At 37.9% G+C, this 16,698-nt stretch overlaps 1 protein-coding gene across 6 annotated transcripts in view; it reads right to left on the reverse strand.

The window, feature by feature from the left end:
* Positions 1–16,698, reverse strand: part of LOC124154080 (ammonium transporter Rh type A) — a 168,042-nt gene that overhangs the window by 8,287 nt on the left and 143,057 nt on the right. For all 6 annotated transcript variants that reach the window (XM_046527586.1, XM_046527585.1, XM_046527587.1 and 3 more), the window contains 4 exons: positions 16,349–16,512; positions 11,914–12,051; positions 3,119–3,252; positions 1,973–2,154 (listed from right to left, as the gene is read on the reverse strand). In XM_046527586.1, the coding sequence (XP_046383542.1) occupies positions 1,973–2,154; positions 3,119–3,252; positions 11,914–12,051; positions 16,349–16,512 (618 nt within the window). The remainder of the gene's footprint in view (positions 1–1,972; positions 2,155–3,118; positions 3,253–11,913; positions 12,052–16,348; positions 16,513–16,698) is intronic.

Below are 16,698 nucleotides of genomic sequence, written 5' to 3' on the forward strand. Positions count from 1 at the left end.
TATTTTCACTCATGCTACATGCTCACACACAATGCAAGTACATAAAAGAAAAAAATGTGAAGGGTGCTAGAAAACACATTGGTGGGTAAAATATTAGGTCACAGAATACCAGTTAGGAGATTTCAAGATGCCATTGTTGTAGAAATGTCAGAGATAGTTCTTCGGAAGAGAGGAGGAGCATTAATAGCATGATTTTCTGGGGAAATAATGCCATCAATTGCATCATTTGTTGCAAGAGGCACCGACCAAAACACTTCATCTCGGTACAGAAACTTTGACTCTTGGGGAGCACCCAAACAAGGATGACTTATTAATAGCCCTATTCAGAGGAAACAAAGCATTATATGTCATACAAAATCATCCAAAGTTACCCAAACACTAGTGAAGTACAACAGACTCTTGTTAATATGAAAAACCTTATTACAAAGTTCTTGTTTTTACAAAGAAAATCGTTGGTCCCAATGAAAGGCTAATGGAATCTATAGTGAAAGAAACATTATTACAAAATTGTTGTTGTAGCAAAATTATGAACCTCAGTTCCAGTCCCGGCAGTTACAAATAGAAATTTACCACAAAGTTCCACAGATAAGCAATGGCATTTAGGTGTGTTGTGAATTTAAATTGCCTATAAGATGTATTTTTTCTGTACGGTTTTTGTTCCTCTTTGGTTTATGAGAGTGTCAATTTTTTTTGCACTTCCAGTACAGTTCTTGTGTTATGGTGGTTGTGCTTAATAAACGTGCTTTTTCACATCATGCGATTCCAAGATAATCTCTATTATTTGTGTAAATCCTTCGTCATATGAAACTATTTCAACAAGGTGGATATAACTGTGCTAAATTTAATTTCTCCTCGTTTACTGTGCTCAAGAGCATCAATTATGGTTCTTTCTTTAATAGGAGATACTTCAATATCCACACAACATCAAATATGTATTATGCTTCATTCCTGTGGAATCATGATGACCCACTCATTACCGCTCCTAAATTGGCCTAAGTCCTCTTCTAATGAACATTTGATTTATGAACTTTCAAAGATACGAACATTCGAAAAATTCAAGTGTGCCTAAAATTTCAAATTTGGCTCTTTTGGAGTAGGCCAATGCGATACAGTGCAGCGTAGAGGAACTTGTATTTTGGGCACAGATTGAACAAAGTATCAATTAATCCGTTGTGAAGTCGGGAACTGTTCAGCGTTTTGCCTGTTCATCCTACCTGTGGACAGCAAATTTTTTTCTGCTCCAGCTAGATCAGTTCATCACAATCGTGAGTTTATACAAAATTGTAATGTAGTGTTGCATTCTGCCGGATAACAAAACTTATTGATGCCTTGCATAGGTTTATCAATTTACGAACAAGGTCTCGGAATGGAATCTGCGCATAATTTAGTCGCGTAGGTAATACACATGACTCTAAAGCTATTCTGCAGCATGACTACATGTATGGGAGATTGAAGAGACATGTAATTTTGTCAAGGTATGTTTTTTTTTGCAATGACTCCTAAAAGAATTGTTCTCACGAACTTAATCATTATGAACCTCCAGTTTTTTGGTCCCTCGAACTTCATATTAAAGAGAGTCTATTGTACATTATTCTTGCATTATCTAGGGCTTGGGAAATTAGAAATGCATATGTTTAAATGACTATAATTATATTTATCTCAGGAAAGTAGACCTCAATATTTTAAATACAGTTTTTAAAAAGACATACTCCTTTTAATGAGCATTCGACATCAAATTTTCTAACTTTTAACAGCAGGCTCGGCTCACAAAAAATGAACACTTCCACTTATGATATCTCAATATTTTAAAGTCACTCTTTTACATTACTATATTGGCCTATTTTACAGTTTGTAAACCCTTTCTGCCCATTAATAAATATTATTATTATGATTAAAGTTCCTTACAGTATCTAAGGACTAAATACATTATTCTAACACAATGTTGATATATTTATGGAAGTGACATACATACCCATGACCAAGCCTGCGACAATAGCAATGACCATGGTGCATCCTAGGGCCAACAACTGATATCCTGCTTGGGCCTGGGCACTCCTGTTGTCTCCAGGTTGCACTGAATTCAGGGCTTGGAAAATTTCAGTGTACTCGGAGGAATTAGCTGGAGGAGCACGTGCTGGGAACTGAAGGTACAAACTAGAAAAAGAGAGAAAAATGTTACTGCCAACCAGAAGCTTAGCCAGGATTTTGAAATGGTGAGGGATTACTGGAGATTTCAGGTCCCTTCTGGGGTGTACGGAAAACACCGCAGGGCAAAGTGGTCCTCCCCCAGAAAATTTTGGGATTTTTGATGCTAAAAACGTGACTTTCAAGACCAAAAAAACAGTAATTTTGTATGAATATTAATTAAAATAAAGTAATAAAGGCTGTACCCCGGAAAACCCCCCAGTGGCTACGCCACTACTACCTAGATAGGTAATTTGTTTACCCATACCTTTCCCAGTCTACTCACGTTCTCAGCCACGCAAATATTTTGTGAGTTCTAATTAATGGTAATTAATAAACTGGTGCTTGCTCTGAAGTTTTGTTGTCTATCAACGACTCAGTGTCTACCAATGATAGCAAAAAGGAGGGGTGGAGAACCCTGCAGCAGCACCGATTGAAGACTGCGATTCTCCATTGGCCCTTCACACTTGTCATCTTTTCCAGCTCCTTTCTTCACTGAAGACTTTTGTTTACATGTGACATGGGCAATTCCCGATCTGGCCTGGCAACCTACCCCCTTACCCTGAACAAGACCTTTTTGCCTGTCATTGGACAACAATCGGTGGCCGGACTGTAGATATAGATGCTAGCTGCAATATAACTGAGTTTACTCTTCGAAGAAACACAAATAGAATAAAGCGATGGCATTCTGAGGGAGTATTGGAGTATTATTTGTTTCAAAACATTAACAGTAAAAAACTCAGCTTAGTAAATCAGATGATTATGAATTGTCTCACAAAAGAAAAACATGAAGTCAATGGACCATCCTCGATCATTCTATTGCAAAGCAACAGTAATTAGTTAGGCAATCTGTAATTAGTTTGGGAAAAATAAACATCACTGCCGCAGTGCATGTAGAGAAAAATTACAAATAGTGAATTGATAAGCTACCTACCTGTAGCTGTAATCAGTTTCGGATGCAATCCCAGCCATTATAGCTCCAACAAGGCCAGCCATCACACCAGGCATCCCATGGAGATTATGAACACCACAGGTATCATGCAGGTTTATTTTAGACAACAGGAACGGCTATAATAAAGGAAGATAAACGAAACATCATTTACAATTGAACTAGTTTACAACAAATTCAAAATTTAAAACAGATTTTTGACAATCCTTCAATTTTTCTCATATTTTTACACTCATGTTTTAGTTACAACATTAGTCTACAAGTTAAAAAATATAGTGAGGTTAATATTTATTTAAGCAAGGAAAAAAATTTTGATGAAGGCACAACACTGGCCTCCTGCAACAGCGGTGCCCAGCTCTCTTGGAGAACATTATTATATGGCTCTATGGATCTCATCAGTGGGCTCCCTTTTCCTTCAACAATTTTGTCCTCATACTGAAATTATGATTTCCTTTACCAATGTCGATATTTATGAGAATTTGCCTTTTTAAACCAAGATAACGTACAAGTGCCCCATCCATTTGTAAGCATCTACCGTATATGTCTGAATATAGTCCCCCCTTTTTTTCCAAAAATACCTGTGATAAAGTAAAGGGGGGGACTATATTCAAACGCATTTTTTTACTTTTCCCGAAACTGAAGCCTCAAAATTAGGGGGGGGGGGGACTATATTCAGAGGGGGACTATGTTCGGAGAAATACGGTATTAACGTGCTACGGCAGAAATACCTTCGATGAAGTCACACTTTTCAGTTGGGGTATTATTTATTATAGTAAAGCACATAGTTCAAGGGAAACTGATAACTTTTCCTTCTAATTGGGTACACAATAAAACTAAAAGATTCCACTTTTCTGATGGCTTTGTGGCTCTATAAGAAACCCACTATATTGCATCAATAAGAGAATTTCCGAGTCGATGCTAAATAGCATTTCTATGCAACATCACATGGAAAGGACCTGAGTGACGGACAAAAGAGATGTATTAACACGTTGCGTACGGATGGCGAGAATTCTTGTCATTTTTTTCCCGAATGTTCCACACGGATGACGAAGATTCTCGTCATTAAGGCACGTCAACCTAAACAATTTTAAAGCTTACATTACGTATTTGTTAGTACGTTTTCAGTTGTTGTTCGTTATTCATAATGAATTGATGCATCATAGCGTTTGATTAGGTAAAGTTAGTCTAAACATTAGCTTTTTAACCATATTTAAACCAAAGGCATTACGCCCTAATAGGCACATATCTCCAAATCGGCGTTCCTAGGAATTTAAATACCCCAGTACGCAATGTGTTAATACTAGCAGCACCCACAAGGTGAATACACTCAGAATTCTGAGCTCAATAAATAAGCAAAATCAAAAGTTGGAGGAATGAACTTTGAGGATGTGATTAACGAGCAAGTGAATGTGGAAAAGAAAAAGCTGGTGAGTGGATTCCCTGAGGCAACTTCTGTAGGAGATATCAGTTACTTTCATGCAGCTATTCTACTATCCACGAAAGACTTATTTGTGAAAATTAGGTAGATGGATAACGAATTGTATAAATATGATGTAACCCCTCGTGATGTCGTGTCGCCCGTCTTCCCTCTATTACTCGGGTGATCGGCGACCAGCCTTCGGGGCACATTAGGGAAAGGGGAATTGGAGGGCAAAAGGGGAGGGCAGAGGTGTAGCGGGGATATCCCATGCACCTCGGGCGAGGGAATGGGGTTTGGGAAAGGGAAGGAGGGGAAAATTTAGGGGTGACGAGACCTGAGAAAGGAGCGTTCGGATAAAGAAAGCCGTTCGACTGTGTAGTTCACTCAACATAAATTTAATAAGTTTTTAAATATGATCATTTAAAAATACTATCAAGTCGATAACAAAAGGAACAATTAACTTCTTTTCCTTGGATTTCAATGAAATATAACGCATAATTCACTAGGCTGCAGCCTCTCAAATATCCACAACAGAAAAATTTAAGTCCTTAACCTAGACCAAAAAAAAAATCACGTTACATGTTTTTCACATTCATAACCCATACGAAAACCACAAGAAAAGGGAACAAATAAAAAAGAAACGAAAAAAGAAAAGGGGGGGGATGGAAATATAAAGCAACAAAATAAATGTTGCACTGAAGTTCACACTGTAATAGGGGGTAGTACTGTCATCATCTCTAATTGTGCGAGGGAACTTTATAAACCTTTTTAGTGAATTCTCTTCTTGACTTGGTGGGGTGGGAATTTTCTTCTGTTCTTTTTTGGGGAGGGGGGGAACATATCTCTAACAAAAAAAACGGCCTTCCTTTACTGTCGCACTCCCATCTCCCACATCCAAATGTAATCGGGCAAACGGCGCCGGTTACAATATCAATATTAAAAGTATAATATTTTCACTTGCATTCTATTTAAAAGACTATACCACAATTTTATTGGCCACACAAAACAAAATATTCAATGCCATGCATTCTATTTCAATTTACACACTAGCACATTACCTTGATCACCAGGGTCTTGTATTTATGAAAGGTATAGTTGTAATTTAAATCGTATTACTTCCCATTACATACTTGCGTTCAAAATCCACACCAATAAAAATGAAACATATCAGCATTTAGAGCGACTATAACACTACAGTAAAATATATGATACTGCTAGGAGTGTGTTCTCCAGTACGGAAGTTGGCGAATTGCAAAATGCACGTTAGAACTGTAAAAAAGGAGTTCAATATACAGGCATCCCCCGAGTTATGTACGTCTCGGCTTACGTAAATCCGTACTTATGTAAGTGATAACCGTATTTCAAGTGATTACATTAATTTTCGAATGCGAGCACAATGAGGTAGATATTCGCTTGTATACCCAATGGCAGAAAAAATATCGAATAGTTATCAAGTTTTTTACGTGCTAAACAAAACAAAGTGACCCATTTTTATCATTCCTCGAGGGAATTTTCATTTATTTCTGTAGAAAAATCGCTTATAAATCCCAAGTCACCAATCAACGTGACAATTTGCAGTTCTAGCGATGGAAGTGGTTGCGCTCACTCTGTACGATACATCTTGTTACACAGCATACACACCCCAAATCCGACTTTCAACTATTTAAAAATTGTATCCTTAAGTTTGGACAATTCCATTTGTGGAATTAAAAGAAAATGAAGTTCGAGCAGAAATCTTTCTTGCGGAAAAGAATTGGGTATTTAGTACCCATGTAAAGGCATTGAAATTTTGAGTGTGGCAATGAATGCTGCGAAAAAGTGAAGAAAAAGTTGACACACGATATTAATTGCGTACTTGTTTACATGTTTCTGGCGACTGGGTTAATGTGTTGTATTTTGCAAAGATTTTATTAAGCTGCATTTTCTCGTTCTCTCATATTGTGTGCCAATGTAAATGAATACTACGTTATTGAAAGCTTTTCCCCACTAACTTTGTTGCAAGTTAATGACGGAGTTGGCTGAATAAAAGCTCATTTTTAATTAGCTTCGTGCATTGGAAATACTCTTCGATGTTTCCAGCAAAGTAAATATTCAAATGATGATATTTTCACGTCATTTTATTGAGATATGAGAGAATGAAAGTATGTTTGCGAGCGTGAAAAATTGAGTGTATGTGGGAGTGAATGTATCTAAGATAATTTACTGGTATTTTTTGTGTGTTATTTGCTCGTAATCCTGGACAAACCTCCTAGATGGAGCAGCTATATTCTGGACAGCTGAGGACGGCTGAGAGGGGAGCCCCCTCTCAGCCGTTGTCGCCAACTTACACATGGAGCATTTTGATGAAGACGCCTTGGCCTCTAGCAAACTTAGACCATCTTGTTGGATTAGATATGTTGACAATATATTTGTCGTATGGCCACATGGAAAAGATACGCTAAAAGATTTCGCCGGTCATCTCAACAGCATCCACCCATACATCCAATTCACCATGGAGATAGAGGTGAATGGAGAATTGCCTTTTTTAGACGTACTGGTGCAGAGGCATAAGCAGATCCCTGAGACACGCTGTCCACAGGAAAGCAACACACATGGACCGTTACTTCCACGCGTACTCCCACCATCATCCACAACAGAAAGCATCGGTCATAAAAACACTCCTTCATTGGGCCAGGGTGGTTTCTGACGGTTGCGCTCTGAAGAAAGAAGAGGATCGCGTGAAGGAAATCTTCAGACAGAATGGATATTTGGAAGCCTTCATCCATCGCCCTCCAAGAATTCTGGAAAAACACCCACCACAAGACTGCGTGGAGGGAAGGGAAAACAACAAGCCAGTGGCCTATGCCATACGTCGCGGAAACATCGGAGAGAATTTCTCCTGTGCTGAGGAAAGCAGGCATCATGACAAGCACAAAGCATTAAAGGTGATGAGCGACTTGTTCCCTTCTGCTAAGGACCGACTCCATCCCCTCATTGTGGAAGGTGTGTATAGAATCCCGTGCTCATGTTGAAAGTCTTACATCGGGCAGACAGGGCGTTCTGTGACTTCCCATATTAAAGAACAAAAACGGGCGATATTACATCGTGACACAGAGAAGTCGGCTGTAGCTGAGCATGCTTACTCGGAAGACGGGCATCAAATTTTAATCGACGAAACGCAGGTGTTAGCCCAAGAAAAATTTTATCATAGATGACTAATTCAGGAGGCTATTGAAATTGAGAAATGCCCTCAGAATTTTAACCAAGTTGACAGCGTTAAACTCAGCCAGACATGGAAGAGAATCTTCCGGAAGAGAAAACGGCGACGATGTTTCCAGCAAGGTGATTGGTCCTTCCTTAGATACCTCCCTCACAACAGAAAGCAAGAAATTGCACATCTTACCATCTTGAGAAGGACCTCTGAAATGTGCTTCATTAAAGCACATCAAGGACCTTTAAAATATTTTCTCGTCTTATTTAATTTGGATGAGACAGCAACTTTGAAGATAAATCACTTGGATCCCATGCCACCATTTTTTCACTGCATTGTACACTAGGGTGGTGCGAAAAAACTCAAGTTACAAATTTCGTGTCGTAATAGCGCGGAAAAGTTGCGATACGTTAGTACAAGAAAAACAAAAAAAGAATTATTAAAATCGGACGTCATCTTCCGATCCCGCAAAGCACCTGAAAAAATGACGAAAATGAAAAAAAATGTTTTTTTTTTTCGTTGTAAAAAAATGAAATAAAATTAATATATTTTAACGCAACAGCAAAAAATGGTTACAAATAGCATCGTTTATTATTAATATATGCATATTTATGGTTTTAAACTGTTATTACCGATCACACCAGATCATTAAAAATGTATAAATTTTGCAATTTTGCCGGTTTTTCAGAGTTTTGTAATAATTACTTGAGGATAATTTTTGCGAAGTTTTAAATAGTCCTTTAGATCAAAATGACCATAAAACTGGCCACTAGAATTGTAAGGCAAAATTGCACCTTAAAAAGGCAGCATGTTAACCCTATTGAAACCGAAAGTGAAGATGTTGAGGTTTTAAATGACGCAACGCAAAGTTCAACAATCAAGGAGAAATTTGTTGACCAGGAAGATCACATGCCTAGTACACCCAAAAACATATAAATCACCATGGCAAATTAGGGTAAATTTATAAACTACAGCTTTTCATTGTGATCATTACGGGGTATCTCACCGTGCAGCTGCTGCTATAGCATCAAGTGTATTTGTAGACAATGGTGTTATAACTGAAGAATATACTTCTAAGTTCATTGACTGATGTAGAATTAGAAGGGAAAAGAGAAATATTATTAGCGATATACAGCAAATCCATCTTGATCTAGGTGAGCTACACGGGCTATACTTTGACGGAAGGATATACAATACCATAGTAATAGAAATGATTGAATTGAAAGAGTACTGCCGGACAGTTAAAGCGGATCACCAGTCTCTAATAAAAAAACCGGATTTTGTGTATTTGAGTCATGTTTCTCCAAGCTCCGGGTCTGCTAAAGATATAGTGGTCTCCATATTATCTTATCTCTCTGATCAAGGAGTATCATTAGAGTACTTAGGGTTAGTTTGCTGTGATGGCACGAACATCAACATTAGATGGAAAGGTGCACTATTAGAAAGCTCGTAGGAAACATTGGACCTTCGCTGCAGTGGGCAGTTGGTTTACTTCATTTCATTGAATTACTTTTGTTATATTTTTCAGTATTTAGATGGTGAATCAAGTGGCCAAAAATCATTTAGTGGGCCAATTGGACTAATCTGAATGGTAATGGAAAGCTTCCAATTCTGCATTTCCAAGCAATTCAATGTGAAATTCTACAAGTTGATAGATAAATTTTGAGCAAGGACAAAAGATACCTTATTGACATTAGACAAGCAATCACAAGTGCTGAATTTCCAAATGACTAACCAAACCATGATCCTGGACCAATTTTACATGCTCGATGACTCGTGTGGACAGAGCAATGGAAACCTCTCGATACATACCTGAATATTAAAAGAAAGTAGTTTTCCCTGTTATTGAATGGAACTCTAAATTTGACCACGCAGAGAAAGTATTGATGGCGATGGTTTTTGATTACAGAAGGCACATTAGAGAGCTAGGGCTAAAAAGAGTATTTAAGGCCAGACAGACTTAACTAAAAGCAAACCTATCGTAAACTTCATTACTCCTGCCATGAACTTCGAAATAAATGACTGTATAGAATTGATTGCCTGGAATAGGTGCTTTCCATTCATTGACACAAGTCGACTTGGGTCGCGGTTTTCGTGTTCCATTCTGTGTGTGTCGCCGACTGTTGTGACACAAGTCAACAAACGGTAACGCACAGGAATAGGAGAGTTTTAAACAGTTTCCGTGAGTCGACACAAGTCGACTCGTGAGTCACATGAATGGAAAGCACCCAATGTAGTCAAACTATCTACTCCACTTCTTCTTATGAGAATAATTGCTAATGAAGAAATAGCTTCCTTCATTGAATCTGGTGATAAACAAGATTGGGATATTATAAATTCCTACATCACAGGCAAGCAATGGAGCCGTGTGTGAAATTGGTAACAGAGGCATCCCTTAAGCTTTGTGGCTATCGATCCAGAGATGGATTTATTAGGGCTATATTCAAATCAAGGTCCATTATGCCCGACTTCACCACAAAATCGCAGTGCAAAGTAGTTTACACAAGCTAAAATTTAAAAGAAGGACAAAAAATTTTAATATTATAAATAGCAGTGACCCTCATTAGTTGGATGGATGGAGGGTGTGGGGAGAACTCAAAGTGCAGCCACCTCTCCGCGGTGAGTTCTGGATTGTTTAAATATAAATAAATCATATATAAACAAAGGAAGAGCTGCATAATCAAACATGTATTTTAGCCTAAAATATTACCTTAAGTAATTATTACACAACTCTGAAAAACCGGCAAAATTGCAAAATTTATAAATTTTTAATGATCTGGTGCGATCGGTAATAACAGTTTAAAACCATAAATATGCATATATTAATAATAACCTATGCTATTTGTAACAATTTTTTGCTGTGGCATTAAAAGATATAAATTTTATTTCATTTTTTTACAACGAAAAAAAAAAATTTTTTTTTCATTTTCGTCATTTTTTCAGGTGCTTTGCGGGATCGGAAGATGACGTCCGATTTTAATAATTCTTTTTTTGTTTTTCTTGTACTAACGTATCGCAACTTTTCCGCGCTATTACGACACGAAATTTGTAACTTGAGTTTTTTCGCACCAGCCTATTGTACACTATTGTTTCTATCAAATTTGGCGCATTTTTCATTTAAAAGGCATGGGAATCTGCCCATGCCGCATAATTAGTCCAATCATCACCTTTGTAAGCCAACTTATGTAAGCCATGCAACTGACTCCAAGCCTGCTCCTCAGCAAGACTGTTGTAGTGTTAAAATCCAGGCAATAATGCTCATCATTTCATCTTGTAAGTAATCTCACCTCTTGGACATTAATTTCGTCTTCAACTAATAATTTCTTGATGCAAAATTCTTGCTTGTAAATCACTAATTCATGCTGTTTGAATGCATGGTGTTACCAGAGTGCCATTTCAGGCATGAAAAATAACGCAAGATGCACAAGTGATAGAGTCACAGAATATTTTTTGCCTTGCCTGGTGTACATTTCATGAGATGGCAGTGTTTTGTAGTTTCTTTTTCTTAAATCTGAATGCACAGAGCAGAAAGGGTGGATAGGGGGAAAAACATCTAGCCATTTCTCGCCAGTACCCCAGGAAGATGGATAGGTTAATGACTATTCGTATGATAGATTACTAAATATTTCCCTAACTGAAAAACTAGTTAAATATTCTATGCCAATAGTTTGCTCAAAGCTCTTTCCTCTACCTTAAATTCCTGCTTCCTCGTCTCTCCTGTTCATTTATCCATTAACCCTCCCTTTCACCCCCTCCTCATTGGCCATTACTCTCCCAAATGACAGGATGGACAGTGTACAAATGCCCATTGGTTACCTTGCTTGCTAACCACTGAATGAATGCGAATCAAGAGATTCATCTCTTGACGGCAACCTACTCTCAGGAAAAGGACCAGATAATGAGATACAAAATGAAGAAAAAACTGAGGCCAATTCATGAGTTAGGAAAAAGTATTAAAATAGTGAACTGATAACAGAAAAAAATAGCAAACTATGGTTACAATATGGTTATAATTTAACATAGATCCTAATAAAGAGTACATATTATTTTTATTAGGTCAATGGGCTAGAATACCTACCTTCAGCTTTGCCACTGACAGGCATTAGGCTCTTTAAACCCAGACAACCCTCCAATGGCAAGGACTCTAAAAGGACGAAGACTCAAACTAACCTGAAGGAAGTGATATCCAAAGACGGAAAGTGTCCCAGCAGCCATACCAATGAGGAGGGCACCATAAGGTTGAACCATCATATCAGCAGCAGTGCCAACAGCAACTCCTCCAGCAAGGGTAGCATTTTGTATGTGAACCTAAAAAGAGCAAATTCAATTTTTTTTTACTGGTAAACACATGAAAAACTGCCTGAGCCTTTAAAATGTAGCATATATAACAAACAATAATGGAAAACACAAACACACTTGCCCAGGATGGGAGAAATCTACCCACAGGAGGCTCGTACCCATGACCTTCAGTTATTTAATGAGGACTGTTAAGATTGTACAAGATTCAATATCTGTTCATTTGTATTTGGCAGCTTTCTTATTTATCTATGTGCTGCCCCTTTTTTGGATGTATGAATCTGTAAGCGGTGTTTGTGGTGCCTTCATGCAGTGGCATCAGTGCATTAAATTTCAGTTTGTGATGTGGATTCTGACATGTGCAGTTATAATTTCAAGCATTCCCAGTAAACACGAATAGCTGCAGCAGCGCTGCACAGGGGTTTCACAGCTGCAAGTTCGTTTCCGTTTCAATGAAGCGCGGTAACAGCGCTTGTGCAGCGCTCTTTCGCAGCGCGCTGGCGAAACATGCAATTGCAGCGCATCAACAGCGCATGCGCAAAGCATGCCTGCAGCACGCTGCTGGAACGCTGCTAATGCGAGTTTGTGCAACAATGCAACAATCCTCCGCTACGCGATTGTTTACCAGGGTGCTTGGGAAGTTTACTGAGTCTATGGCGGCCAACGTTGTGGAACTGTTGATCGTCCTTGGGGATTCTTATTAGGTAAGAATTTATCATCTTCTTTTAAAATGTATAATTTTAGTTAATTTAAATTCAATTCTCCTTGAAATTAGGTAGAATTGGCATTCAAGCATGGTGAATATAAACACATTTTAAGACTTTGTGTTTTTGTTTACATACGTGGTCGTAGTTATGTTCGCAACCATTGGATATAAGCTTTTAAATATTGATTATATAGGTTTCCATTAATAGTGAAATAGGAAATGTGTAACGCATGTCACAAGAAAAGTTCGCAGCTCAAAATTTTTTAGTTAGCCAAACTTTTTAGTAAAATATTAAAAAGATTGTCTAACGAGATGGGCTGACGCGACGATGTATTATGCAGTACACGAGTCAAAATTAATGGACATTTCTCATAGCAGGAAAACAACTAAACCCGCAAGCACCTGGTGGGAAAGAAAGAGAGACTAAGCGGCCGGCAACAGCAGAAGAGTTGTATGGTAATATTTTTATCATGTATTTATTTATATAAGTACTGACATAAAGGTCACTTTGTAAACTAACCTTTCCACATTTAAAATTTTAGGGTTCATGCAAGCTCAGGAGAAGATATGGGAAAAGAGATACAGGAGATTAGATGGGAAGGTGAGCATGGCTTTAAGCATGCTCACAGAATTAAAGAAAGAGCTAAAGTCCAAGCCTGTAGTGAATGAAGAGAGCATTTCCGTCAACCGGAAATTCCCTCTTAAAACTTTGGATGATGTAGAGGAGCTTGAGAGGGAACTGTCAGAGGATGTATCTCTCCACAATAATTTGGTAAGGCCTCAATCATTTGTGTTTAATTCTTTTATGATAATTTCAACCAGAATTCCATTGATTACATAATATTTTTCTTTACAGGTTACTCAACTTGCTCGCATTTGTGGTGATGAGGAGCAACCATCTGTATACAAAATTTTATATTTCGTATTCACTGACGAAGCAGCGAAGCACTTCTGCCTCACCGGAAAGTCTGGAGTTGAGGGGATGAAGAAGAAAAAGTTTATGGGAACGAAAATATGCAGTGTCATTATGGGTGAGTGTCTTCGTGTATTATGTCTATCATTAATCAGTACTCTAATGTATACTTAAAACAGAGTAATCATTAATAAAATCATTTATTGCAAACCTGTGTTTTCAATTAATTCTTGCTGCCCCTCACATACTTAAGTAGTACTTGAAGATTGCTATTATCGGCGCAAAAATGGTAGAATGCTGAACGTTAAGCATTTGTATAAATTCTGCCGAAGCTCGACAGTCGCGTCAGATATCGTTCAACTCATTGTTTATTTGACTACAACAATGGATCATTAGTACAACGAGTACAACGATATCTGAAACGACCCTGTGGAGCTTCGGCAGAATTTCATACAAATGCCTAAAGTTCAGCGTTCTACCTTTTTTTGCGGCGATAGTAGTGGCACATTAGGAATGTATTTTCAGCGATTCGGACATGCGTTTGAAGCGATCGTGGCACATTAGCGCAGCGCTCCTGGCATGCTTCTGCAGCGCTTATGACATGCTTGTGCAGCACTTATGACATGCTTGTGCAGCGCTTATGACATGCTTGTGCAGCGCTTATGACATGCTTGTGCAGCGCTTATGACACGCAAAAAAGGGAAGTTTGGGAGTGCTAGACGCGCTGCAGCAGCGCCTTCGCCGCAGCTGCAGCGCTGCCGCGAAGCGCATCTGATGCGCATCTGCAGCATATTGTGTTTACTGGGTTTCTTAAGATTTCCTACAATTGGCATCAAATTCAAGAAGCCAATTGTTTAAGATGTACTAAATTCAACAAGGACATCATTTACATTTCATTTGAAAGATTTCAATATCCTCACAGAAAGAAAATTTATTAGAATACAGACCACACATTTGATAGCTGGAATAATGGCATGAATAATCCTTTATCTTACTTTTCAGCAGTAAAAAATAAGCATAGAAGAACTTTAAACTCCACTGACGAGAACTTTCAATAAGTGGAACATTGCTTGAATGAAATGGGAAACATAAACAAACGTTTAATTGCCTAACTTTCATGTGGTAGATCACATTTATAGAGAAGTCTTGGTATATAAATCCATTGGATTAAAAAATGGTTCGATTGAAGATACTTTTACCTATAAGCTGTAAGATTCAAATTCAACATATCAAATAAACATATTTCAAACCAAAACAAAGTGGATAAATTATAGAATATTACATTTGTATTATATAAATATGTATAACATTAATTGATTCTCATATCTGCTGCAACAATTGTTGTCACTACCAGCATGTTATAATCAGTTTTAAAAAACCAACACTTGTAGTGCTACCAGGCAACCATATCAAACTTTCATGCCGAAATACATGGTCATAATACGTAACCGAGCCAATAAATCATATAAACCACACATTTAACACATACGAAACAATTGTCAACTAAAATGGAACACTATGATCTTTTCTTCCGTCGAGCACAACATTAAGTCAAACGAGCTGGCAATCAAAGAGGAATTTTTGGGATGCACTAGGAATCCCCCTAACATCTGACATCTTGATCATGTCCTGAACTTTTCCATTGTACCAACCACAGGAATTTAAGCATATAAGCAGTGCCAAGCTGGAAATAAATCCTGCTACCCTTTACTGTAGCTAATTGAGGAGGAACTGAGGAGGCTGCGGAGGAACCCTTCCCCTCAACCAGATGGGGATGCCTCCCAATACTACCCAATCATTTGAAGCACTACTTCAAGCATCTCAAGTCTACACAACAAGCATGAGGGTACATAAAAAAACCAACAATCACATAACAGGAAGTGATGCACTTATTAGGGAAGTTATGATCGGAATGAATTACGATTCAACAGAATATCATAACGCATTCCTTGAAAATACATACCCCAGCAACAGAGCTGCAGGACAAAGAAATGCCAGTGACTTAAGAACTTCATTCATTAAGTTAGGAGCCAAGTATTATTGACTGGCAGGCATTGCATGTACCCAACTCCTTATTATACCTCTTTTGACTATGGTAGCCTTAGCTAACAGGGGCAATGGTAAGATCCCACTATGAAAGCCGAAAAAACTTACTCTACGACTCTCACAGAGAAAATCTACAAAAAACCAAACCGATTTAAGATGGAGATTGCGGGTTCACTTCCACTTCAGTTAATAGCAAAAGTCACATTGAACATGATAAAGTTGCCTATCAGTACCAATATGCAGCTAATGTTGGTGATAGAATAAAATTCATGCAAAACAGCAACAGATATAATGCGTAAATTCTATATTCATGGGTATCCTTTGATGGAGTTCAATTGTTTCAGATGCAAGCATACCTATAAAATACCATATTCAACTTATCTAGCAGGTAGTCAGCATAAAGCTAATCATCTCCACAATTCGACAAAAACATATGCCATACTTTTTCCTTTCACATCACCCTTCACAGAAAGCAGCATATAGCCCTACCTTACACCCAGTAGAATATAATTTTTGCTATATGGGGCACCCATCTGCACCTTTTGGAATTGAGGCACATTCTAAGTGATCAAAATGCCTCAATCATTGTGACACAGCCAGTATTTACGGTCATTAGGCATGCATACTATTGATGACTACCTCACCATGTCAAATTTAAATCCTTTAGTTACAGCAGCTGAGACGGCAAAAGCTGTGACACAGCAAGCAGCCAGTGAAAAATATGTATTGATGATTGCACGATGCTGTTGGTCTCCAGTCACCAATGCAGCATTGAAGCTAGGCCAGAAAATCCAGAGAAATATTGTGCCTAGAGGGAATTGAAATAGATATTAAATGCCAATTGAAAACACTCATTTGATTGCTATCAAAGTCTTAACAAAGAAAATGAATTTCTTACTTTATATATGAGAATTTCCTAATTATTAAATACCTCAAAATAACTTTGAATGTAGGTTTTCACAATGATACCTCAAAATAAATTCAAGTGCATCAA

Source organism: Ischnura elegans, chromosome 2, assembly GCF_921293095.1.
Source record: "Ischnura elegans chromosome 2, ioIscEleg1.1, whole genome shotgun sequence".
NCBI classification, from domain to species: domain Eukaryota; kingdom Metazoa; phylum Arthropoda; class Insecta; order Odonata; family Coenagrionidae; genus Ischnura; species Ischnura elegans.